We start from the raw sequence: 27,099 nt of genomic DNA, 5'->3' as shown, positions 1-27,099 counted from the left end.
AAAATCACAAGAAAGTATCAATAATATTTGTATTTAGCTCTGATTCAGAGAGACAAGGCGAGTATCTGTAATTTCCAAAGAAATTAAGAGGAGTTGAACACCTTTAACATTCATTGATGTCTTCTTAAACGTTGGAATACAACTTCTAAGGGGAGACCCATAAAATGAGGCTTATAATCTTCCAGCTATCCTTGGTGATTACTGTGCGAGCGAAAACAAACCTATGTATTCAAGGCTGAATCTATGTTCTTTTACATTTAGCCTGCTGTTAACTGTTTTCCTCATATAGTTTTGACATCTGCCATTTAAAGTTCACTGTCACTCAGTTGGCTCCCACTTAATAAGTGACCAACTTAACATATCAATTCTAATTGAGCAGCAACAATTGTTAAACAATGGATCTGACACTCACACTTCTATCTGATGGCTGCCACTAGGGGCAGGGGGAAGGAAGAGGAGGAAGAGAGAAAGAAAAGGGCTGGGTGTCTGGGCTGGGGTGGCAACAGCTGGGCTCGGGGGAGGGGGGCAGAGGGTGTGGGTATCTGGGCAAGAGGGGGCCCTCTGGCTGTGCTCTGGGAGGAAGGGGGTTTGGGTGTATTGGTTGGGGGAGCACTGTGGCTGGGCTCTGGAAGGGCGGGGGGGGGCGGGAGGAAGGAGGGGTTGTGGGTGTCTGGCCCCCCCAGCTGGGCTCTGGAGGGGTGGTGAAGGGGGCAGAGACAGGGACTGGGTTGTCATAGGGGTTTCTTTAATTTTCTACTCCTAGGGGAATTTTTGTGCGTGTCTGTATTGTTACAGACATACTTGCTGACAGATATTTTGAGATAAATTACCTAAATAATGGAAGTTCAGTGTGATTATGTAGTGTTATTTTGACAAATAAAATTTTCAGAATTTTGCAGGATTTTAAAATACTGTGCGCAGAATTTTTATTTTTTTGGCACAGAATTTTAAAATTTTTGGCGCAGAATGCCCCCAGGAATAAACAGACTCCTACAGTTATGTTGGTATTTCTGTTAATTAGGGATTTTAACCAGATATTTCACCAAGTGGGCATCTACACTCTGGAAAGATCTTTTGTTAGTAATTATGATCCTTCTGCTGTGTAACACTGCTAGCCATCTAATTTATCCTTCCTGTATAGCTTGCAACCTGGGAGCACCATATTTCATCTAGTTATACAGCCTACGCAAGAGTCCAAATAAACAAAAGTAAGTGAAAAGATTAATGTACTGTTGAGTAACATCTTGGGAACAGTGGTCTATCCACAGTATCCCAGTGAATATAACATTTGTAGTCATCAAAGAAAGAACTCATCATGTAGATATTGGTGAAACTATATAACTACAGTATATTGTTTTGTAATTTATAATTCTAAAAGGTCAGAGAATGATAAGTATTTGGTTATTTTGAGAATTACCTTGTTTGGTCGGCCTATAAGTGGGTTATTCCCACAACGCTGATTAATGATATCCCGGATCAGGTGCTTTTGTCCATTATAGGTTGTCAGAATACTGATCTTGTCTGCAGGGTAACCAAGCAGGCACATGTACATGAAGAGTGCTACAACATACTCTGCTTCACCAAGATTCTGCATTTTAAAAGGAAAATAAAATGTTAGTTGGCTCATTTGTGCCTCTGACTTTGGGAGTGAGTTGACCCTACTGAGGCATCCTGGTGCATTTAGAAGACCCCTGTTTAAAATAAATCAAAGCACTGAAAAACAAGCTCATTGTAGAAAAATGAGAGGAACGAACAAAAGCCTTAGGTTTCGTCCATCTAATTTAGGTTCCTCATGAATAAAGGGATTGCTGAAAATCCCAGTTACCATATTATTGTTAACTGTTGTTTCTGTGGTTACAACTGTTGATGCACTGAGCAATTCTGTGACTATGGGTGTGATATGAACAGATCAATCAAGAAAATATTTACATGAAAAGCTTAATGCTAATAAGCTATGTGTAAATACAGTAACTCCCCACTTAAAGTCCTCTTGCTTAACACTGTTTCGATCTTACATCCCTGCTTCATTACAGAACCAGCTCGTTTAAAGTTCTGCAATGCTCCGATATAACGTCGTTTGGCTGCCTGCTTTGTCCACAGCTGGCAGCCCCCTCATCAGCTCCCCTACGACCCTCCCAGTCAGCGCCTTCCCCCTGCTCCCCTTGCCTCCTGCCCGTGGCAATCAGCTGGTTTGAGGAGTTCAGGAGGCAGGAGCGAGGATGCAGCATGTGGAGTAAAGGGGGAGGAGGTGGAGCAGGGGGAGAGAAGAGGTGGGTTAAGGGTGGAGGCTTGGGGGAAGGGGTGGATTGGGCGGGCTGAGGGTTGAGCCCCCCGCCCCGGTGCTTGCACAGTAGGGGAAACTGCAACTGCTGCTGTGCAACGTGCTTCTCCTAGCCTACGGCACCTTCAGCCTCTTTGCTTGCCTCATTGTCTGCAGTGCCAGTGGGCTGAGCCTTTGTGGGGTAAGGCGAGGGCACCTCCCTTTGCTTCGTACTCAGCAATGATGATTGTAGTATTAAATTGTTTCTTTAAAATTGTTTAAAACTTATACAAGAATTAAATTGCTTGTTTAAAATGGTTTAAAATGTATACAATGCCTTTTGTCTGGCAATTTCTCCCCCCCCCCCCCCCCCCGGAATGTAACCCCCCCCATTTACATTAATTCTTATGGGAAAATTGGATTCGCTTAACATCGTTTTGCTTAAAGTCGCATTTTTCAGGAACATAACTACAACCTTAAGTGAGGAGTTACTGTATGCTTAATCAGTCCCACCTACCAATAACTTCTTGGGAAATGCTCAAATACTCTTAGTTCATTTCAATATAGGATTAAAACTGAAGTTATCAGAAGTCCTTGAATCAGGGACAGTATCTTGCTTTGTACAGTGGGGTCCTGATCGAGACCTTTGAGTACTACAATATACAAACTGTAATTTTTCATTTCCTCCTCAAGGGAGACAAAGTGAAGTTACAACTCTTATTTATACTGCCTCAAAACCTTGGAATCATAGTATACAGATACCTCTAAATAAGTATCATAGTTTTGAATAAGTTTTAAGGCTGAGATTTTTCAAAAGTGCTTAGCAGCGATTTAACTCTGATTTAACTCCTACTGAAGCCATTGGTAAAACTCCCACTGACTTCATTGGCAACAAAACTAATCTAATGCTGAGGATGTTTGAAAATCCCACTGTCAGAAATGAAACAGGGAAAAGAGGGTTGAGTTGCAGCCTGTATTTATATAAATATAACAATTTGAACTTGGAATATGAAGTTCTTCAAATTGTTATATTTATATAAATACAGGCTGCAACTCATCCCTCTTTTCCCTGTTTCATTTCTGATTTACTTGGTTGAAGTTATTGCTACAAATACTGGAACACTTTACTCATGTTCTACAAATTCTGGTCACCTTTAAGTCTATACAAAAAGACATACTCATACATTCATGAACACAAATAGCATTCTGAAAGCCATATTAATCACTGCCCATTAAAAAACCCTGGATCACCAATTACACATTCCATGTGCTATAAATACACACAGAGTGTGTACACAAACCTCACATTAAAAAAAAATATCAGAAATTACATGGAAAGGATAAAAGCTACTATGATGAGAAAGTGTGTACATTTTTTAGTATTACAGCTTCCACAAACTACAGAACAATTAAGTTCTTATGAATAAAGTTAATCAAGGGAACATGGTGTTATAGCAGTGATATATTCACTATACCTGAATAATGGTTTAATTTTTAAAAAAGTAAAAGAAGACCTCATCCATAATTACAAACATCTTTATACACCTTAGAAAAATTACAAGATTCAAAAATAAAACCTTCACAGACACATACATATGAAAATCCTTAACTGTGCAAATTATATCGAAGACTTTCACAATAGGAACCATAACGTAGGATCCTATTTTTGTACATCTGTACCACAGTTTTTAATACAAAGCTTTAGGTAAGAAAGGAACAAAGAATTGAAGGTGTGGGGCATTTGATTTTCATTGTGATAGAGGATGCACATTGTGATTAATGGGGCCAGATGAAGATTGCGCTTAATCTTAGCTGGTTGTTGGCTGCGGTATAGCATTTGACATAATTGAATTGTGAATTTCCTAGTGTTTTAATGTTTGCTTTGATGGTGGTTATACTTGAGCAGCTTGAACTGTTACACAATGTAGTGTTACACAACATTGTGGTGAAATATACACATCCATGCACACAATATAGTAGAGTTTGATCCTTTTGTGAAGGCTGGTTTGGGAAACCATTTTTTGGAACACTATATACAGATCAATAAAAACAGTGACTCTCCCAGTCTGGACATGTATCTCAAAGCAAATCCTCCCTCTTCCAAGGACAGAGAAATTCTGCCATGTATTTTAATGCTGAAGCAGATAAACAAGATTATAACTGGTTGTAATTGGCATTGGTCCAAAAAACTATTTATCTTCAACAAAATATGCAGTCAAAAAAAAAAAAAAAAAAAAAAAAAAGGGAAATTCACTTCTACTTTTGGGGCTTGGGGAGGGAGAGTCAAGGAAAATCATACTTCAGTGTGAGAGCCAAACACCACAGAATAATTATTATAATTTTATGACCTCCATAACTAAATAATCATAAGGACTGATCATTAAAAACTGCATTCCATTATGTATGCAAAAATATAAAAAACATTTTAATGCTCTGAAAGCTTACTTAACTGCAGTTAAAGAAATCAATATTCTATCTTCATTTCTTTCCAGATTTAATGAGGCAGAATGCTGCATTTCTAATAGGGCACTGAATCTCTTTTCTTACCTGGTAGAAATAAGGATTGGGTTCAGACTCTCCCACACCATGGAAATCTTCTACGTTTATAAGCTGGAAATCATAGAGAAATCCAGCGTTTGCAGTTCTGAACTCTGGCAGAAGTTGCACGTGAGGCAGATTACCCAGATTCTTATAACGCCAGTTGTAGAGATTACACAAACTTTCAGAAAAACAAAAACAAAAACAGTAAGAGGAGCTTGAACTCCTTCCTGGATCAGATTAAAAATATTTCTTAAGTGACATGCAAACCAGATAGATACAATCGTGTTTCTGTTTTTCTCATTACTATGCCTTGCTATTCAAAGGTTGCCTGGTATTTTTAATTTAAAGTTTTTTTGCTTCTTTTTCCACAGGAGGAAACTTGGGGTCTCACTTCTGTTTAATGGGAGGAATCTGGCAAGGTATTTGGAGGATGTGAATGGTGATATCGCACATGGCTGTAGTCTGAGCTACAATTCTCCCTTCCCTCAACTGAGGGGTATGAGATCATGGACATATCTTGCCACGGTCCTCTGGTAAAGAGTGACTTGAGGACCCGACATTCCCATTTTACAAATGGAGAATGGAGGCAGAGACACGCTAATATTAAAAAGTATTTTTAAGTCCTATTTTCAGAAGTGACAGACATTTAGGAGCCTAAGTCCCAATTAAAGTCAATGAATCTTATGCTGCTAAGTGCAAGTTACTTCTGAAAATAGGACTTAAAAAACACTTTTGAAAATTTTGCTGTAAGTAACCTCCCAAAGGTCGCACAGGAAGACTGTGGGGGAGCAGGAAATTAAACTCTGGTCTCTTGAATGCCAGGCTAATGCCCTAACCTTTGGATCATCCTCCCTTCTGAACCAACCTCTTCCAAGTGCAAAAGACTGTATCTCTCTTACTGCAAATACTAGAGGCAGCTTGGGCACGTTCAATCCCCATGGATGAACCTATCTACCTTTATACAGAGCCACATGAAAACACTAAATTATTAGTAGATTAAATCTAATTTAATGATGACACTTGGGGGCCTTGAAAAGACCATGGTATAGGGAATTGGAAACTGTATCTCAGAAGGGGCAGACTGAGGAAGAGAAGCCAGTCTCAGAAATAAGGTAACATATGTTCCATTTTGGATTCGACTGCTCTCCCAGTCTGAGACATTTGGGATGAAACTGCAATAAGAAAAATTGGTAGGAAAGAAAGAAGAAGTGGGACAGAAGAAGAATGTTCTTCCACCTCCTCCTTTAAAATTAGTCTATTTTCAGTACACTGCTTAGAGCACCTTCCTGCCAAAGGATGTTTCTGCAAAGGAATGCAGGTCAAGCCTGTGGGGCTTTTATAAGCGTGTTGATAGATGACCAGGTGGCAGCTTTACAGATTTCCTTTGTGGTGGCTGATCCCCTTTCTGGACAGGATGTTACCATGAATGTGCTGAGGGGGCTCTTATCCCCTCTGGGATCAGTTTATCTGTAGCTGAATACACTGCTGATACAGAACTTGATCCACCTAGCCAGGATTGGTTTAGATGCTTCAGACCCAGGTATGAAAATAAAAGAAAACAAAGATGTTTTCCTATATGGATAGGCTCCACTAACATACATTTTAGCATTTTAAATGCTTTTTCTTTTGGATATTGAGGCTTTGAGTAAAATGAATGCCTAGTGGATCTATCTATCCTGAGACTAGGATCTATTCCTGGCTTTGTCAAGGGCCCGCTGGGTGATCTTGGACAAATGACTTCACCTCGATCAGTTTCTCCATCCATAACATGTGGATAACACTGACCTCCTGTGTAAAGCGCTTTAGAGAGCTAATGATGGAAAGCACTACATAAGAGCTAGGTATTATTTTTATTAATAAGGCAGAATTATTTCCTGTCGGGTACCGAAGGAAGAAGTAATCTTGATACAAATTACTCTGGACAATGAACAACAGTGTTCGTCCTGTAGAAGATGCAGTAAGGCTAGTGTCTTCTGAGAGCAGAGATTTCAGAAACTCCTCTAGTTATTATTTATAAAATGGAAACACAAAGAGTTAGATGCCATAGAGGTTTGAATGCCTGGATCATGAAAAACACAGTATTGTGTACAGATTCCAGGTAGGAAAAAATTTCCCTAATTGTTGGCTTGGGTAGTCATGCTGCACAAGAAAACTGTTACCATCAGGTATAGGAGACTTGGATGGGCTTGCATTTATTCTGCTGTTTAATGTTGAAACATGTAATGCAATGATGGAATGTGCTGGGCTAGGTCTAGGTCATGCTGTAAGACAGTGGTTTTCAACCATTTTTCATTTGTGGGCCTCTAAAAATTTTTGAAAGAAAGTGAATACCCCTTTGGAAATCTTAGATCCCCACATGTTGAAAATCACTGCTGTAAGAAAATCCAGGCTTCAGAGAGTTGATATATTTCTGTTTTGATACCAGTAAAAGGTTTTTTGTCTAGACTCTTGTAGGACAAACGGGTGAAAAACCTGCACAAAGCTAGTAGACTATTATTTGGAGAAGTATCTTGTTTTGGACTTGCTGGTCAACTAACCAAGCTATCAGATTTAATCTAGACTGAGATGTGGCAGACAGAAGAGAAGATTCTGCCTGTAAGGAAGACTGAGCAGAGTAATAACTATGCATAAGACCAGAAGACCTAGGAGCAGCAGATAAAGATGGATGAGACTGTGACCCGAGACGCCTAGGGTAGCCCACACTGAAAATGCCAAGGTCAGGGCAGGCCGCAAAAAGGAGAGCAAATTGTACTTGTGAGTCTTAGCAGCATTGGTGAGTTTGCTGGCTTGTAAAGTCCCTGAGGAACACATCCAAAGCTTGGGTCTATCAGTCCTTTGTTCAAAACTTCAGTTTGTAGAGAAGATACTCCAGAGGTGAGAAGCAGGATTGAAGGCAAAATGGAAAAGATGCAGCTGCTTTTTTATATCCTTTGTCATGTGGCTTGTACATCCTCTGTCCCAAACTAAGTTCACAGCACATGGGCATGGAAAAGCTCTTGGAGTCCCCTGTCCACAAGCGTGTCCCTACATGTCCTGCTGTCTCATAGGTGGAGCCCCGGGCTTCTCTCAATGGGTTCATTGTACCATGGGCCATCAAACAGGATAGATAGCACCTTCACAGATTGAGCACCTCCTAACTATGGGCTTGCACCCTTTGGTAAGCTATATCGTGATGGGAAAGGAAAGATGGAACAAAGGATTTGAAGGAGTTTGGTGGGTGGTACTATTTGGGGAACAAAATGTTAGGGAAATATTAGTTTCCAACCCCCACCCCCAAGGGAAAAAAGAGACGGGGGAAGGGATTTTGCCAACTATTGCCAACAAATCATTTTAAAGGTTAGCAATCTATAAGATTCAAGTGCTGCTATTTGTCCACCATATGCAAAGAATCTGGCAGAAGGGGAACACTCAACCCTGGAGCATCATGGAGAAGTCTGAATTGTTTCTCGCATTTTCAGAAAGGGAAGACTATCCCAAACATCTCCGACAAAGGGGAAATGGTCAATATCCAGAGAGACAGAATATTTAGAATAAGTAGCTTCCCATAAAGTGTCCATTACAATTAAAATCGGGGAGGTGAAGGGAAATGGGGTAGGATAAGTGAGAGCCTTGATCAGGAGTTGTTTGCATCAAAATGTAGGAATTCTTCAATCCTTTCATGCAAATTTGCTGGGAAGATGCAGAGCAACAGATGGCAAAATTTAACTTTATTTATCTTTTAGTTGCATTAGATACTCAAACATTATAATTTAAAAATGCAAATCTTCCTGAAAAATATTTCTAGTGAATATGCTCAGAAAACAAATATTCTGCAAAGCTTTTAATTTTTCAATAAATTTGTATAATGGAAAAATTAATTTCAAAAGTTCTCATTTATTATGTTCATTTTACTTTACGTTTTTAAAAAAGACTAACTAACTTAGACCTCCAACCCGATATAACGTGGTCCTCAGGAGCCAAAAAATCTCACCATGTTATAGGTGAGACCACGTTATATCGGAGTAGGGAGAGGAACCGCTCCCCGCCCCAGCTCACCTCTGCTCTGCCTCCGCTCAACTTCTCCCTCCCTCCTAGGCTTGCCACGCCAATCAGCTGTTTGGCCCGGCAAGCCTAGAAGGGGGGGAGGGGAGGGAGGAGGAGAAGCGGAGCTGCGGTGCGCTCATGGGAGGAGGCAGAATGGAGGTGAGCTGGGGCGGGGGGGGGTCCCGGGGAGGGCCGCAGCAAGTAACGGGTGGGCGCAGAGGAACCGCTTGTGGTAACACGAATTTGGATATAATGCGGTAAAGCAACCCCATCCCCCGGAGCGCTGCTTTACCACGTTATATCCGAATTCGCGTTATATTGGACAGCATTATATCAGGGTAGAGGTGTATTTACTATTTTAAAATAGCAGAATTTTATAGTGCAACATTAGAATTAAAGTCTCACATGGCAGAAATTAAAAGTGCACTTACTGGTGGTCTTTTTCTTACAAAAATTTCAACAAAACAGACCCTTTGCATATAGTTCTTTGCCTTTGTGCAATGTGGAAGACCTGAATTAGGGAGCAAACTTAAAACTGCAAGCACTCAAGCTCCAGAATCACTGTGGAAGTGCTCCTTTTAGCCAACCTGCAATCAGAACTGGTGCTAACTTTGGAGAAAGACATGGGGCCAGATCTTCAGCTGGTACAAAATGGCACAACTCCAATGGAGCTAATTTACATTAGCTTAAGATCTGGCCCAAAATGTCTGCCCTCAGGGATAGCCCTACAATAAAATGTACTGATATCCAACAAGAAGAAGAATTTGGAAAATAAAGAAGTCAATGGAGTAGGTGTTTACAATCCAATTAATGGATAAAGGGCAAGATATATTCCCAGTGAAACTCAAATGACTTCAGTGAAGTTGCACTATGTATCTATTTTAGTTATACATTGAGCAGAAATCATAATGTCCAGGTGCTGAAACAGAGTAAAGCAAGAGATGCTCAAAATCAAAGCAGATGCTACTCCTACCTAACTAGAGTTTGGTGGTTTGTTCTTGAATTTTATTCTATTAATTTAGCTTCTGTTATTGTGGACAGACAATTGTGAAAAGTGAGAGTTGCAGATTTTAAGGTTGGTACTCCAGATCACTGTTTGATCTCTTCTGGCAATATGTTCCACAGACAGAGATTCAGAACTGACTACCACCTAACTCAGTTCCCTAATGAGCACAGTGAACTTGGGACAGTTGTGGCTGGAGAAGACCCAAAGGTAGCTAAGTCGCATCCTGTTAAAGGATTTAGCAATTACCAGTACTCTGAACTGGAGCTAGAAACAAATGGGTACTATTGTGATACTTGGGCCTACAAATTTACCCTAATTGTAAGTTTAACTGTAAAAAGTAAGTGAAAGTTCATAAACTGTCACAATGTCCTGTTATATAAAATTTATAAGAAGGAGAGAGAAAGAATGAATTAACTTAAACAGAAAGGGTTTTACTGACACCACTCAAGGACAGTATTAAGATTATGACTGGTAAAGAAGAGGATTAGACAACTTGAAATCAATGACAGAAAATTAGTGTGTCAGAAATTAGGTTTATTGATAGACTATTTAATGAGAGGATGGACTATTCCCGACACTCCCTTTAATAAACCCAAAAGACGACGACTTTTGGAAAAAGTTAGCAGAAGAAACAGCTGCCTGCCAACAACTGCAGCAGTGAGCTGCCACACCCATCATCTCCTAGGACCCCAGACCTTCTTCATCCTAATCCTGAGACCTCTAAGAAGACTGAGCCACAGGGAGGGAGCCAAATGACACCACCACTTCCCTTGGCTTTGGCTAAATCCTAACCATCACCTGGACAGGAGACTTTGTCACACACATACCCTCCCGTTTGTGTGTTCTTTTCTTTCCTAATCTTATTTCTTCTCTTTCCTACCCATCACCTTTTGCCTTCTGTCTAATAAGGGTCCGGCTTAGTTAAGCAGAACTACATATTTTGCATCACTCCTGTAAGTCTGTGACCAGAGAGAGGCAGCTAAAAACAGCCCTATGCTGGTACGAGTTTGCCAAGTCTTGGAGTGAATGATAAGACCATGTGCGGTGCCAGTGTTGGTACAGCAGTGAGGTTGCCAGTGAGAGTCAATACCAGAAACAGAAGCTGCATTTTTCTGTCTTTGCTGTTCTTTTCTCTCCCTTCTTGTGTTTGTCTTCTAGGAATCAGGATTGAACTTTAACAGCAGCAACAAAAACAGCTCATCTCATCTCAACTACTTTTCTCAATTTTCTCCAAAAAGGACAGTTATCTCCATGGAAAAAAAAGGGGTTTTTCCCCTTAAAAAAAACTCTACAGCTAAAGGGAACAAAAGTTGTTGTTAAAATGAAAGCATTATTTAATACATTTCAAATGCTTTAACTGTTTTTCCTTCTTTTACGTATTTTTAAATAAACAGTTAAAAGGATTTTAAATAGTGTGTTTGCCATGGTACTAAGCAGGCTGAGGTCTCTGTAAACTAAACCCTGAGCCTTGTTTAAAACGGTTTTATGTTGGACAGTTCCAAGGTCATGTTAACACCTTTGACTATTTGGGCCCTTCATTCCATATAAATGAATACAACAGGACCCACTGGAGGGTATGGAATACTGCTGTGATGTCCTCTCTAGGGCTAGTCATTCTCAGGCTCCTGAGGGTTGAGTTTAAGGTTGACCTTATTGATAGAAAAAGCTTGAGAGTTACTGCACTCCAGCCCTGAAATGATAAATGTGTGAATCATGGATGCAAGGGAGAAATGGAATGTATTCTATGATAGCAGTATTATGAAAATATGAATAATCATGAATGCCTCCTATATTTAAGAGCTGAAGGCCATGTCATCATAATGTTACATGAAAGGTGCATTTTCCCTAGATTTGTAACATGATCTAGAATTTGATTTCAATGTTCTTGAAGTCTGGGCAATGTACCAGTTCCTTGGAAGGATACTTCCACCTCCACTAGCTGTTAAAGGGATAATGTCAGATCCATTTGGCCTGAATACTTAAGAAAGTAAGTTATTCAAAACCATATGTTTTTAACCTGGTACCCGGGAATAAGACCTCCTGACTTTTTTCCTTTATCTTACCTTGCTCTTGCTCTTCCTTGAGCATCCAAGTCAACAGTTGGCACCCCCACACGAACAAAGCGTGTAAAGAGAGACTGTTCCATGTTGGAGTATTTTTGAAAAGCCATGTTCTTAATGACAGGTGGCAACTGATGATGGTCACCAATCATAATCCATCGTTTTAGTCGGCTGAATCCATCTTGGGGATTCTATTAAACAATTAAAAAATTGCAGAATTAACCTGGGTTATCATATGCTCAGGCATTACCTTATTAAAATAATTCTAGTAAAGTAAGGGTCAAATTGGCTTTGTTATAAGCACTAATTTTCAATATTTAATATCATTTGTTTTTAAACTGCACTGAACTGCAAATGAAATGTTAGTCTAAAGCAGCGGTGGGCAACTTGAGGCCCACGGGCCACATGCGGCCCACAGGGTAATCCACTTGCAGGCCGCAAGACAGTTTGTTTACATTGACCGTCCATAGGAACAGCCGCCTGCAACTCCCAGTGGCCACGGTTCACCATTCCCGGCCAACGGGAACTGGGACCTGTGGGCAGCTGGGCCTGCGGACAGTCAATGTAAACAAACTGTCTCGCTGCCCACCAGCAGATTACTCTGACGGGCAGCGTGCGGCCCACAGGTCTAAAGGCATCTATTACTGCCCTTCCAATGTCTCCCATGTCCTGAAAAAAGGAGAGTTTAATATTTTATGCTAAATTGCTCATGTTTAATGAACATAACCAGATTAATTTATCCATTAACACAATAAGAGTTATAGCAAGAATGAATCTGACCCACTGCAATGATGATACAACAGAAGTAGTAATGCTCTATTACAGAGGGCAAAAGAAAGAATCATATGTACCTTCAGAAATTATGGATATGAGTTAAAGGAAACTGCAGAAGCAATACAACTGTGGTTTCTGCAAGCCTTACTGTGCTCCTAGTTTTTACCTTTGACAATACCTCCACTTAAAGGGAGGCTGCACGGGGCAGCCAATCAGGGCCCAATGATAGCTGCAGGGCAGAGCAGGGTAAGTTGGTGCTGGGAGCTCATGGACTGAGCACTGTCTCTCTAGAAGGCTGAGACACCTGCACCTTGGACAGGAAGGGGCACTGCAGTAAGGGGCAGTCAGGGCCAGCAACACCAGCTGCTGGGGGCCACTGCTCTAGCTGCCCTGAGGGCCACTGCCGGGGGCCGCTGACAGTGGCTGCTTCAGCCATCCCTGGGACTGCTGCTTGGGTAGTTCACAGGGCTAGCTGCATCAGCTACTGCTTGGGCAGTCCCCGGAGCCAGCTGTCCAGGGCCACTTGAGCAGCAGCCAGTGTGGCTGATGTGGGGCTGCCCGAGCAGCTGGCTGCAGAGCCGCTCCAGCAGTGGCCGATATGGCTGTCCCCACAGCCACCTGAGCAGCTGGCCCTTGAGCCAGCTGCTTGGGCAGCCCTGGGGTGAGCCACACCGGCCTCTGTGACTTCCGTGACTTCCACAACCTCCATGACAGCCCCGGAGCCCTACTCATAATGAAGAGAATTTATGAACTGATGGCCTGATCCTGAAATGCCAACTCTTCCAAACTCCTACTACTTCAATGGAAACTGCAGATACTCTGGAACTTTCAGTACTGGGCCCTGTTTTGAGGATGAAACAGATACACTTAAAATGATTTTGGCATCATGGGTGTAACAAGCAAATACTGTTCTCAAGAATGCATATCACACTTTCAGTCATTAGCAAAAACATACTGTTCAAGATTTGAGAGAGGAGTAATTTATTTTACAATGAAATTCTCACCTGCAAGAGGAGAGGTATAAAGGTTTCTATCTCCAGAATCTGAGCAGACTCTTCCATTAAGATGTTATCATACTGAAAGAGAGGGGAGAGAAGGGGGGGATTAAAGATTCTGGTCAATAAAAACATAAAACAAGAACAGAAACTGGAGTACATTTTTGATGGGAGAAGTTATTTCAAAACCACATATACAGACAGTTGAAATTAACTTTTCATAGACTTGTACCAAAGGAGCAGCAACATTTCTGTCTGAGAAGCATCCATGAGCATGAAGGCACATCTCCATTAAAACCTAAATAAATAAGTCCACATGTAGTCTTCTGTGACTAAAATCTCATTATCAGCATCAGCCTATAATGCTACTCAGTACTCAATCAACAAGGCTCTAGCATAAAATGAATGCTATGCCTACCTTTTCTTCCTTTTCAGAGAAAAGTATGGCTTGTATCAATGACAGAATAAGTTGAATACCAATCTTGTTATATTAAGTTTTTGATTTACTTTCCATTGGGTCCCTATCTTATTTTCTCTTTTTCTTTCTTGTTCGAGGAATAAGCCTTAAGCTCCTTCTTCCATTCATAATTCTGAAGATCCACTGGCTGGAAAGGGGGGGGAAGACTTGCTGATGAAGACAGATTCACCAGGGAGACAAACAACTCCATTTCTTCGGTTTATCCTGCTCCATTCCATTACCCACATAATAGCCATATCTAGATTGGAGGTGGGGAGGACAGTCCTGCCCAGTCCCACCTCCAAACAGATCTGCCTGCCTTGGAAGAAGGACCAAACTCCAAAATCAAGCTAACATTTTTTTAAGTAAACCAATTTTGGTCTATAATTTATTCTCTCTTTAACTGAAATAGCTATACCAGTATAAAAACTGTGTGCTGACCAAACCTAAGTGAAAATGCAGCACTGATATTTACACTCTTCAATGGAATAAGCAAGTGCTGCTACATGAGCTTCTTCTTCAAATTGTTCATTATTTAGCTAAGCAACGTGTTAATAGGGTCCTATTTATTTCAGCTCTCCACCTGCTTTTATCTTGGCATGCAATCACGTCCTAATTTATCACAATAGTCTACTACTGCAGAAATTTACAATGGCTTCAAACAGAATGATATACATTTATGGAATGCATAAATAGTAAGAAAACAAGTCATGACCACATACAAACAAGCACACGGTTTCATATATGCAAGCAATATTCAAATTAACATCTTTATGCCTTTCAATACTCAAAATACCTTACAGGATCTCAATTAGTACTTATATTGATTATTTTTCATTAAAAGGAAAATTAGGTAATTTAACAGATTAAAAATTGCAGTGAGTCAACATAATGGTCTGTTTACAATATAGGATTTTAATGCAGGAAAATATTTTAGATTAGCATATTGCCATTATTGGAATCATTACCTTGAAGCCTAATTCAACCAGGTCATGTCGTTTTAAGGCCGCATGAGTACAAGTCATTGCAATGATCTTTGCTTCTTTCACCAAGAGGTATTTGGATCTATCCAGGCCACTGCGGAGGAGTTCAAATGCCCTGAATTCCTACAGGAAGAGAAAAAAGCACTCAAGAATGAGAATACAAAATGATATTGCTTACAACAGAACTATGCACTCAAAAGCTATCTGACTTTACTCCTTCCATTCTTAACCAAAAAAGATATAGGTAAAAAGTACTAGTCTACAACAATTTCATGTCTTAATTTCTTAGCTCTAACAAAACATAGCTGTGAAATATAAACAAAATTTCAAAAGGACCTGTAAAAATACACCCACAAAAAACTGGAACACCTATTTGTGTCTGCAAATTAAAACTTACACACATACAAAATTGCCTGATAGTCTGAGGACACATTCATTTTTAGAAAACTTGCTTTCAACTGTTTGCTCTTTTTTTGATCATTGTTTTTTATTGCTTCACGGGATCAAATTTAGAGATTAAAACTATCTGAGCCTAATTTTCTAAAGTCACCAAATACACTGACTAGATCAGTGACTCTCAAACATTCTTAGACTACTGTACCCCTTTCAGAAGTCTGATTTGGCTTGCGTATCCCCAAGTTTCACCTCATTTAAAAACTACTTGCTTACAAAATCAGACATAAATATACAAGTGTCACAGCATGCTATTAAAAAATTACTTACTTTCTCATTTTTACCATATAATTATAAAATAAATCAATTTGAATATAAATATTGTACTTACATTTCAATGTATAGTATATACGTATAAAAAAGTCATTGTATGAAATTTTAGTTTGTACTGACTTTGCTAGTGCCTTTTATGAAGCCTGTTGTAAAACTAGACAAATATTTAGAGGAGTTGATGTACTCCATGGAAGACCTCTGCATACCCCAAGATGTACGCATACCCCTGGTTGAGAACCGCTGGTCTAGATTTCCTTTTATACTATCTGGTTTAAAAAATGCCCCCTCAAATAAATAATTCCAAAAATTCCAGTAAACTGAAATTTTACAAATCTTACCTCAAGTTGAGTGAATATTTTCTTAATATGTCTGAAACACCCTTCAGCAATTTCCATGTCCTCTTCATAAGATTTGCCTTTAAAAATTGGTTGAGGGGCATTTGCAAAATACTGGTGAAAAGGGAAGAAACTAGAGACATCTGCAACATCAGGAAGCTTGCCACCTTTAACTTTCACTTTGCTAATATACTCCTCCCAACGAGACATTACCTGCAAAAAAACAAAGGTGTTATGATGGTGTATATATTTTTCTATTCAACGGGCTTTTTTTAAACCTTAGGCTACCTATTTTTATTTAGTACATATTTGCATAAAAATCACAGGTTTATATTTGGTTTTCAACATGATTTCATAAAAATAATTTACACATATATTTAAAGGAGAGAAATTGCATTTCTTTCGTAAGACTAAACTATCTCTGAAACAGATAAATTACTATTTTGATGTTGTACTCTAGCATAAAAATCAAATGTAAAGTGAATTTCCAGTTGTGTGTACCCTTTGTTTTCCTTCATTTAGTTATCTAACAAAAGCAAAAGCGAGTTACTGCTTTGAGATCTATCATCAAGAGCATGAAGAAATTTGCTGAGATTGTCTTATCTGAAAAGGAAAATCCAGATCAGAAACGTTGCCAAGAGTTGTACAAAAAAGCAAGAATGCTGGCCTTTCAATTTGAGTCATCAGGCATAGAGTTAAAAACAATAGCAACACAAACAAGTAACATTATAATTATAGCTTCAGTTGCTGTCTACATTTTGAGCCACCAAACAAAACCATTTCTTTAGACTCAATTCTGAGAAATTCATTCCAATATCCACATTGTGCTTTATAACATAGGGAGGTCCAAATCTGCTCTTTGGAAAAATATTTAATCTCTTACTTGGTATAAGAAGAAGTGGCCAGCTGTTTCACAAGTATAAGAAACATCTCCTGGGACTCCCAGGCTCTCCTGTAATCGTCCAACCTCCCGTAGAAGCTCTAGTCTTCGACCCAGGACATAATTAACTCTTCCATACCTACAGAATGGATGTAATGTGATGCAAAGAATTATGTATTCTGAGTTTCTTTCTCAGCTGAAATGAATTCTGCTGAATGCCAATACTTGGATGTCGCAAAAATAACTACACAGAACAAGCACTGGCCTTTTCTAGTTACCAATAAAAACAGAACAAAAAACTGCTAACTGCCAACTGTTACTATATAGGGGGCATAGAAGTACTATATCTAGATAGTACTTCTATGCCCCCTCTAACCACAGAATCAAAGTGCCTCAAACATATTCCTATGAGGAAGGGAAGAATTATCCAAATTTTACATGTGGGGAACTGAGGCAGAGAGATTCAGCAACCTGCCCAGAGTCATACAGGAAGTCTGTGGCAGAACTAGAAATTTCACCAGTAATTTCCAAGTCTCACTCACACAAACCATGCTTCCTTATGTGAACACCAAAGCTCTCTGTGGTTAATCTTTCATAATGCATCCCAGCATTCTTAGAAGCACTTCTGTGTCCATCCTCTAATGGCCACACTCTAGACAGGTGATTGGACCCACTTGCGGGGGTAAGAGGGATACCTTCTGTCTGTGCTCAGAGTGTTCATTTTACCCTATTCAAATCCAGAATTGTTTCCTTTGCACAGTCAGTTTTCCCAGTTTAAGTCTTTCACACAACAATGGGAGAGAAAAAAATTAAACAAAATAAGAAAATGTGACTAAAACCATAACAAATGGCATAGGAAATCAGGGGTGGCAATAGTATGTGATACTATTTTAACTTTTTCCCCTCCCACCCAATTATATTGACACCACCCCTAAAGGTGGAAACAAAAATGTGTTACTGAGCTTAATGAGTTTTCCATACGTGTGCTTTTAAAATATTATTTCTGAATGTGAGAAAAGGATAATTTTGAAAGACAGTAAAAGCTCCTAACAAAACATTTATAAATGCAAGTTTTTTCTTATAATGACTAAAAATGGAACCTCCTAGAACTCATGATTATTTCTACTTTCTTATTTATCAAAAAACAGGGTAGCTGAAGCTGGAAATTTGAATACTAGAAGTTACAGAACTGAAAAGAGCATTATTTTACAACTGAAGCAACGAAATTACTTTTCCATTAGCCATAATCAAATATGCTTTCTGGAGTGTTAAAAACAAAATCCAGCCTCCAGAGTTACAAGTGGCCACAACCAGATTTTTCACTAAAAAGAAAAAAAATGTTCTGATTCATCACAATTCATGTCATGTGCCTAGTTTTGTTTAATTAATATGTAAAATAGCATTCACACAGGGCTATAACCACCTTTCATATGTTAAAAAGACAATTGCACTGGTATGAAGAATGAACCCAGGAACGACCCAAACACCGGAGAGTAATCAGTCAGAAAAAAACGAACGTAAGAATGGCCGTACCGGGTCAGACGAAAGGTCCATCTAGCCCAGTATCCTGTCTACCGACAGTGGCCAATGCCAGGTGCCCCAGAGGGAGTGGACCTAACAGGCAATGATCAAGTGATCTCTCTCCTGCGATCCATCTCCATCCTCTGACAAACAGAGGCTAGGGACACCATTCCTTACCCATCTTGGATTTGGCAATTAATGGACTTAACCACCATTAATTTATCCAGTTCTCTTTTAAACACTGTTATAGTCCTAGCCTTCACAACCTCCTCAGGTAAGGAGTTCCACAAGTTGACTGTGCGCTGCGAGAAGAAGAACTTCCTTGTATTTGTTTTAAACCTGCTGCCTATTAATTTCATTTGGTGACCCCTAGTTCTTGTATTATAGGAATAAGTAAATAATTTTTCCTTATCCACTTTCTCCACATCACTCATGATTTTATATACCTCTATCATATTCCCCCTTAGTCTCCTCTTTTCCAAGCTGAAGAGTACTAGCCTCTTTAACCTCCCCTCATATGGGACCTGTTCCAAACCCCGAATCATTTTAGTTGCCCTTTTCTAAACCTTTTCTAGTGCCAGTATATCTTTTTTTGAGATGAGGAGACCACAACTGTACACAGTATTCGAGATGTGGGCGTACCATTGATTTATATAAGGGCAATAATATATTCTCAGTCTTATTCTCTATCCCCTTTTTACCAACCACCCCAAATCCTTCTCTCCTGCCCCAAACAGCATTACTCAGCATATTGTTTTCTCCCCCAAAAACCTAGGCATAGAGCAGTAGGTTTGCAGCAAGACCTGAAGGTCAACAGTCTTGGATTATTTTGTAGAGGGAAACGTTAATGTATTATGTAAATTACTGGATGTTAATATTTGTCTGAGGTGTTACTGTAGCCAAGTTGGTCTCAGGATATCAGAAACACAAGGTGGGTGAGGTAAATCAAGATACTGTCAAAATAATCCAGTACTTGTTCACTTCAATTATTTTCCAATGCAAGCTTCTGATCCTACAAACATTTACTAACATGTGTAGCTCCAATGAAGTCAGTGGGACTACTCAGACCTAAAATTAAGCATGAGAGTATTTACAAGAACAGGGCTTACCATCTGTACAAAAGTTAAGCTGAAGAACTGAAATCTTCATGAAATATGTATAATTGTTAATCATGGACACATTCTTCAAAATTTATTATTTACCATTAGAGTACAAGCTCTTTAGTTTAAATGGGTGTTAAAAAAATGCTTTAAAAGGAACTATTGTAAGCAATTCTGTAAAATAATTACAAGCAGAAGGCATCTGAGTTTGAAATTTCAGCCATTCTATAATATGCAATATTCAGCATACTGCAAGTTAAAATAACATGAATAGCTGCAAAGAGATTTGAAATTGCAAAGGGTGCATTATTTTAGCCTTCAATTTGCATTTCATTAAATAAAAACTCCATAAAATGTTTACATGCTTAAAATATATTTACAAGTTCAAACATCTGGATGAAGACAGGTGAATACACAACTGCCTTGGTGTGTATAAAAATAGAAAAAAAAGTGCAGTTTTTTTAACCTAATTGGCTAAATTGAAAAAAGAAGAATTAGCTAACAAACTATACTGAAAATAAAAGCCACACTCAGGGCTTTAAGGGTATGTCTACACTGCAATTAAAAACCCACAACTGGCCTGGCCTTGGGCTAAGGTGCTGTTTAGCTGCAATGTAGATGTTTGGGCTCTGGCTGCAGCCTGAGCTCTGGGATCAACCCACTTCACAGCCTGAGCTCTGGGACATCCCACCTCACAGATCCTAGACCTCAGGCTCCAGCCCGAGCCCGAATGTACGGCAATTAAGCAGCTCCATAGCCCAAGCCCTGCAAGCCCCAGTTAGCGGACATGGACCGGTCAAAGATGTTTAACTGCAGTGTAGACATACCCTAAGTTACAGTTGCAGTGACACTATGTTAGGACAGAATTTTATGGGAAAGGAAGCATGAGTCTAAGCAAACTGCCCCTTGTTTATTACCAATGAAAGTAGGAGTTTAAACATACACTTGCCATGTTTACACAAATTAGCTTATTAGCACCTTCCTCTTGCCCATCAGCTCACCTGCTGAAATCTTTCTCTGTCTCCAATTCCTCCTCTCCATGACCGAGACGCAGGAGGTGGCGCTCATCAATGTCTAATGCCATGATTTTCTCAAACAGCTGGTTCAAGGCCTAGAGATTGACAAGAACAGGAGAGAAGGTAATTTTTAGAAGTTCAGAGGCTCTTGCAGGGAAAACTGAAGATTTACTATTGAGCATGCTAGAAAAGGATGCCTAGTTTGGTAAGAACTGGAATCAAAGCAAACATGAAGGTAACACTTAAATTAGAGCCCTTAATCTTGGAGAAGAAAAGAAGTCAGTCTACTGATACTGCTGCCTTTACATGCTATAGAAACACAGTAAAAAAAAACAAAAAACAAAAAAAAAAAACCATTCACCTCTACTTCAAGCCTCTGCTTAAAAAAAATTGGCTATCGGTTTACAAAACTGTTTCAAGTACTAGACTTCTTAGCATCCAATTATTATTTGCTATGAAGGCAACAAGTCATGAAGAAATGACACCCGAACCAAATTTTATCCATTTACCATTTATTGTACATGCCTTCCTAAAATTCCCCTGTAGTTTCAACTGGATAGAATATACTTCACTTTCTGTCTTAAACAGTTATAGAGTAGTGCTGTTCATAGGCTTTCACCTCAGGTATGGCTTCATTTCACTGATAACTAAAAGGAATCCCTGTATACAGAAGTTTGCAAACACTAGTCTAGGTAGTGCAGGTAATGAACTCCCGAAGGCTTAGCTCTCCCATCACCCTTTGCTTCATCAAAAGCAGGACTGCTTCAGACAGAAGCCACTGTACCAACACAGCCTGGATACCACTGTCCCAGATTATAGCCAATCAACAGAAGGGTGGGGAGAGCTATAGGTCAACTGCATGGCTGCTTATATTTGTTTTAATGGAAGATGCAGAAGTAGTTGCTCTCTTGTTGTGCCAATTAGAATGCCAGTAGAGGAGTGAAGTGGGATGTGGAGAAAGTTACTTAGAGAGACTGGGAGGTATGTACTAAGAATGGCTGAACTCCCCCAGATGATGATAATGTTACATGGCCTAATGACTGATCTGAGCAAAGGGGCAAGCAGAATTAGTGGTTCTATAATGCCTGAAGTGAGAGGAGGGTGCTAAGTAGGGCCTAAGGACACTTTCTGACTTTAAGAAAATGATAAGAAATGCAAGGTGTAATCTATGGCCAGTGATGAATAACTAACTATAACTATAGGTTTCAGAGTAGGAGTACTTGTGGCACCTTAGAGACTAACTATAACTACATAAAAGACGGTTACTCACCGTTGTAACTGTTGTTCTTCGAGATGTGTTGCTCATATCCATTCCATTAGGTGTGCGCGCGCCGCGTGCACGATCGTCGGAAGATTTTTACCCTAGCAACACCGGCGGGTCGGCTGTGGAGCCCCCTAGAGTGGCGCCTTCATGGCGCTGAATATATACCCCAGCCGACCCGGCGCCCCCTCAGTTCCTTCTTGCCGGCTACTCCGACAGTGGGGACGGGGGGCGGGTTTGGAATGGATATGAGCAACACATCTCGAAGAACAACAGTTACAACGGTGAGTAACCGTCTTTTCTTCTTCGAGTGCTTGCTCATATCCATTCCATTAGGTGACTCCCAAGCCCAACTTAGGTGGTGGGGTCGGAGTGAGACATTGCTGTGTGCAAAACCGCTGATCCGAAAGCAGCATCGTCTCTGGACTGCTGCACTAGTGCATAGTGAGCTGTAAATGTGTGGACTGATGACCAAACCGCTGCTCTACAAATGTCCTGAATCGGAACTTGTGCCAGGAAAGCCGTCGAGGAAGCCTGGGCCCTCGTGGAGTGAGCGGTGAGGTGCGGTACTGAGACACCTGCCAGGTCATAGCAAGTCCGGATGCAAGACGTAATCCAGGAGGATAGGCGTTGTGAGGAGACCGGTGAGCCTTTCATTCGGTCGGCCACTGCAACGAAGAGTTGCGTCGTCTTTCTAAAGTGCTTTGTGCGGTCAATATAGAAGGCCAGGGCCCTTCGTACGTCCAGGGAATGCAAACGTTGATCCTGGCGAGTGGCATGTGGTTTGGGATGAAAGACCGGGAGAAAGATGTCCTGGTTGATATGAAAAGGAGAAACCACCTTAGGGAGAAAGGCAGGATGTGGACGAAGCTGCACTTTATCCTTATGGAAAACTGTATAAGGGGGCTCGGATGTAAGCGCCCTGAGTTCAGAAACGCGCCTTGCTGAGGTGATGGCTACAAGGAAGGCTGTCTTCCAGGATAGGTACAAAAGAGAACAGGTGGCCAGTGGCTCGAATGGAGGACCTGTGAGCTTGGAGAGAACCAGGTTGAGGTCCCACGTCTGAACGGGCTGACGTTGTTGTGGGTACATCCGGTCTAAGCCCTTGAGGAATCTAACGACCATCGGGTTAGAGAATACCGAGGACGCGAGTTCCCCTGGGTGAAAGGCCGATATAGCGGCCAGGTGAACTCTAATTGAAGATATCGCCAACCCCTGCTGTTTTAGGGAGAGGAGATATTCCAAAATAAGGGGAATGGGTGCCTGCAACGGGGATGTGGCTCTTTGTTCGCACCAACAGGAGAACCGCTTCCATTTGGCCAGGTACGTGGTCCGTGTTGAGGGCTTCCTACTGCTCAGTAGAATCTGTTGTACAGAGTGCGAGCATTGCTGCTCTGCCTGGGTGAACCATGGAGCAGCCACGCCGTGAGGTGGAGTGATTGGAGGTCGGGGTGACGCAACCGGCCGTGGTCCTGAGAGATGAGATCCGGATCCAACGGAAGCGGGATCGGTGTCTGAACCGAGAGCTCCAACAGTGTGGTGTACCAATGTTGTCTTGGCCACGCAGGAGCGATCAGAATTACCTGTGCCTGGTCTCTGCGCAGTTTGAGCAGTACCTTGTGGACCAGAGGAAACGGAGGGAAGGCATAAAACAGGTGGTCTTTCCAGGGAAGCAGAAAGGCGTCCGAGAGGGAGCCCGGAGCTCGACCTTGTAGGGAGCAGAACACGTGGCACTTCCTGTTGTCTCGAGATGCAAACAGGTCTATCTGGGGAAACCCCCACCTCTGGAAGATGGAATGTATAATGTCCGGACGGATAGACCACTCGTGCGTTTGGAAGGACCTGCTGAGTCGGTCCGCTAGGGTGTTCTGGACTCCAGGGAGGAACGATGCCGTGAGATGGATTGAGTGGGCGATGCAGAAGTCCCACAGGCGAATGGCCTCTTGGCATAGAATTGACGAACGTGCTCCTCCTTGCTTGTTGATGTAGAACATGGCCGTGGTGTTGTCGATGAGAACTAACACACAGCGGCCACGTAGGAGATTGAGGAATGCCTGGCACGCCAGGCGTACCGCCATCAGTTCCCGAACATTGATGTGTAGGGCTAACTGGGATGCAGTCCACAGGCCCTGGGTATGGTGTTCGTTGAGATGGGCGCCCCACCCCAGAGATGACGCGTCTGTGACCAGGTGCAGGGAGGGTTGTGGGGCGTGAAATGGCATCCCCTCGCAGACTACAGTGTGATCTAGCCACCAGGTGAGGGAGGCCAGGACCGAGTCCGGGACCGTGACCACCATGTTCAGGCTGTCCCGATGTGGACGGTATATTGATGACACCCAGGTTTGAAGCGGGCGAAGTCGAAGTCTGGCATGCCTGGTTACGTACGTGCAGGAAGCCATGTGACCCAGCAGGGTAAGGCACGACCTCACCGTGGTAGTTGGGAAGGCCTTGAGCCCTTGAATGAGGTTCGTGATGGTGCCAAATCGGTTGTCTGGCAGGATGGCTTGTGCACGTCTGGAGTCTAGAACTGCGCCGATGAATTCTATTCTCTGGGTAGGTTCTAGAGTGGATTTGTCCTTGTTGAGTAGGATGCCCAACTTGTTGAATGTGTGCACTATTCTGTGGACGTGAACGTGAACTTGCTCCTTGGTGCGACCGCGCACCAGCCAGTCGTCTAGGTACGGGAACACCTGTATCCCTTGCCGACGAAGGTACGCTGCCACGACAGCCATACATTTCGTGAACACCCTTGGGGCCGAGGATAGGCCGAAGGGAAGGACTGTAAATTGGTAGTGCACCGTGTTTACCACGAATCGCAGGAAGCGTCTGTGAGGTGGGTAAATTGAGATGTGAAAGTATGCGTCTTTCATGTCGAGGGCGGCGAACCAGTCTCCAGGATCGAGGGAAGGGATAATGGCCCCCAAAGAGACCATGCGGAACTTCAACTTTACTACGAATTTGTTGAGTCCGCGCAAGTCCAAGATGGGCCGCAGACCTCCTTTGGACTTGGGGATCAGGAAGTAACGGGAATAAAATCCCCTGCCCCTTAAGTCTATCGGAACCTCCTCTATGGCCCCCATGGCCAGGAGCGTAGAAACCTCCTGTATAAGAAGTTGCTCGTGAGAAGGGTCCCTGAAGAGGGACGGGGAAAGGGGGTGGGAGGGGGGGATAGAAGAAAACTGGATAGCGTATCCCCTCTCCACCGTGCGGAGGACCCAACGGTCCGAAGTTATAAGGGACCAAGCACGGTGGAAGTGGGAGAGGCGATCCCGAAAGGAGGGAGCTGGATCCTGGGGGATGACTGGGGCGCCGTCCTCGACCGCACCTTCAAAAGTTCTGTCTAGGACCTGAAGGTGGTCTTGGTGGCCCTTGGTTCTGACCGGGTTGAGGGCCAGCCCATCTTCTCCTACCACCTCGCCCTCGCCTTCTGGCAGGGTCCTGTCTCTGACGAGGTGGAGGGGGGTAAAAACGTTGAGGCTGCGGCCTAAATGGTCTGCGCTGGGGACCCGCAACATGCATCCCCAAGGAGCGCATGATTGTCCTGGAGTCTTTGAGGCTCTGCAATCGAGAGTCCGTCTTCTCCGAGAACAGCCCCTGTCCTTCAAAGGGCAAATCCTGTAGGGTCTGCTGTAATTCAGGGGGCAAACCCGAAACTTGGAGCCAGGAGGTCCTGCGCATAGCGATACCTGCGGCCAGGGTCCTTGCGGCCGAGTCCGCTATGTCCAGGGAGGCCTGTAAGGAGGTCCGAGCCACCTTCTTACCCTCCTCAACCATGGCTCCAAACTCTTCCCTGGACTCTTGGGGAATCAACTCCTTAAACTTCCCCATAGAGTTCCAGGAGTTGAAATTGTAGCGGCTCAGTAGCGCCTGTTGATTCGCCGCTCTAAGTTGTAGCCCTCCGGCTGAGTAAACCTTACGGCCAAACAGATCAAGCCGCTTAGCCTCTTTTGATTTTGGCGCTGCAGCCTGCTGGCCGTGGCGCTCTCGTGCATTCACTGATTCCACCACCAGTGAACACGGTTGGGGGTGTGTGTACAAGTACCCATAGTCCTTAGATGGGACAAAGTATTTCCTTTCCACCCCTCTCGCTGTAGGTGGAATGGAGGCAGGAGTCTGCCATATCGTATCCGCGTTCGTTTGGATCGTGCGGATCAAGGGTAACGCCACCCTCGATGGGGCATCCGATCCAAGGATATTCACGATCGGGTCGTGCACCTCCACTATCTCCTCCGTCTGCAGGTCCATATTACGGGCCATCCTGCGCAGGAGATCCTGGTGAGCCCGAAGATCTATCGGAGGGGGACCCGTGCATGAAGTGCCCGCCACTGCCTCATCCGGAGAGGAGGAGGAGGATGCCTCCGGTGGTAGTGGATCCAAGGGGGGGTCCCGGTCCCCCTGGTCTTGGGTCGGAGCGTCACCTGCACTTGGGTCCACGGTGTCGGGTGGTGTGGACACAGAAGCCTCCATGCCTCCAGGCGGAGGCCGAGAGATGGTGGATTCTGGGGCCCTTCTGACCGAGTGACCCGAGCGAGAGGTCGATGGTAATGAAGCCCCTTGCTCCTGGTGATACGCCCACGGGGTCCAAAACGACCAGTGAGATGGTCCATGAGAGTGGTCCTCTGCCCTCTCCTGCCAATGGCCCAAGTCTCGTTCCTCGGCCTGCCCCTGAGGGGGGTATGCCGATCTCGACAGGTCCTCCGAGGAGCGAGACGCCGATCTTGACGGCCATGGCGGTGCCGCGAAAGATGAAACGATCCCCGTGGTCTGCGGTGCCGCACGGTGCCGGTCCGGAGATGATCTATCTCTGTGCGGTGCCGGCGATCGGTGCCGGGACCGCGACCGGTGCCGATGACCTCGTCGGTGCCGGGAGTCAGATCTGGACCTCGACGAGGACCTAGAGTATGCCCGGTGCCGGGAGCGGCCTCTCGACGTCGAGCGTCGAGCGTGGCGGTGCCGAGAACTACGTCTCGACGTTGATCGGTGCCGACGATCATAGCGGTGCCGAGACGTAGACCGGTGCCGCGACGAAGATCTTGGCCGCGAGTACGACCGGTGCCGAGACGATATTCGGTGCCGGGACTGCGAGCGGCGTGGGGACCTGCTTCGGGACCTGGATCGGCGCCGAGGTTCCAGCCCTTGTGATGGAGGGCGCATCAAGGCA

General features: G+C 42.9%; 1 protein-coding gene across 1 annotated transcript in view; it reads right to left on the bottom strand.

Moving 5' to 3' along the window:
- AQR (aquarius intron-binding spliceosomal factor) overlaps positions 1-27,099 on the bottom strand; it is a 107,835-nt gene that overhangs the window by 10,925 nt on the left and 69,811 nt on the right. Inside the window, exons 24-31 of the mRNA XM_054026561.1 lie at positions 20,663-20,772; positions 17,044-17,179; positions 16,164-16,373; positions 15,085-15,222; positions 13,669-13,740; positions 11,894-12,081; positions 4,808-4,979; positions 1,418-1,588 (exon numbers count right to left, since the gene is read on the bottom strand). Of these exons, the coding sequence (XP_053882536.1) occupies positions 1,418-1,588; positions 4,808-4,979; positions 11,894-12,081; positions 13,669-13,740; positions 15,085-15,222; positions 16,164-16,373; positions 17,044-17,179; positions 20,663-20,772 (1,197 nt within the window). The remainder of the gene's footprint in view (positions 1-1,417; positions 1,589-4,807; positions 4,980-11,893; positions 12,082-13,668; positions 13,741-15,084; positions 15,223-16,163; positions 16,374-17,043; positions 17,180-20,662; positions 20,773-27,099) is intronic.

The sequence above is a fragment of the Malaclemys terrapin genome, chromosome 4, assembly GCF_027887155.1.
Source record: "Malaclemys terrapin pileata isolate rMalTer1 chromosome 4, rMalTer1.hap1, whole genome shotgun sequence".
In the NCBI taxonomy this organism is placed as follows: domain Eukaryota; kingdom Metazoa; phylum Chordata; order Testudines; family Emydidae; genus Malaclemys; species Malaclemys terrapin.
The sequence above is the reverse complement of the archived record's forward strand: the minus strand, read 5'-3'. Positions and strand labels throughout refer to the sequence as shown.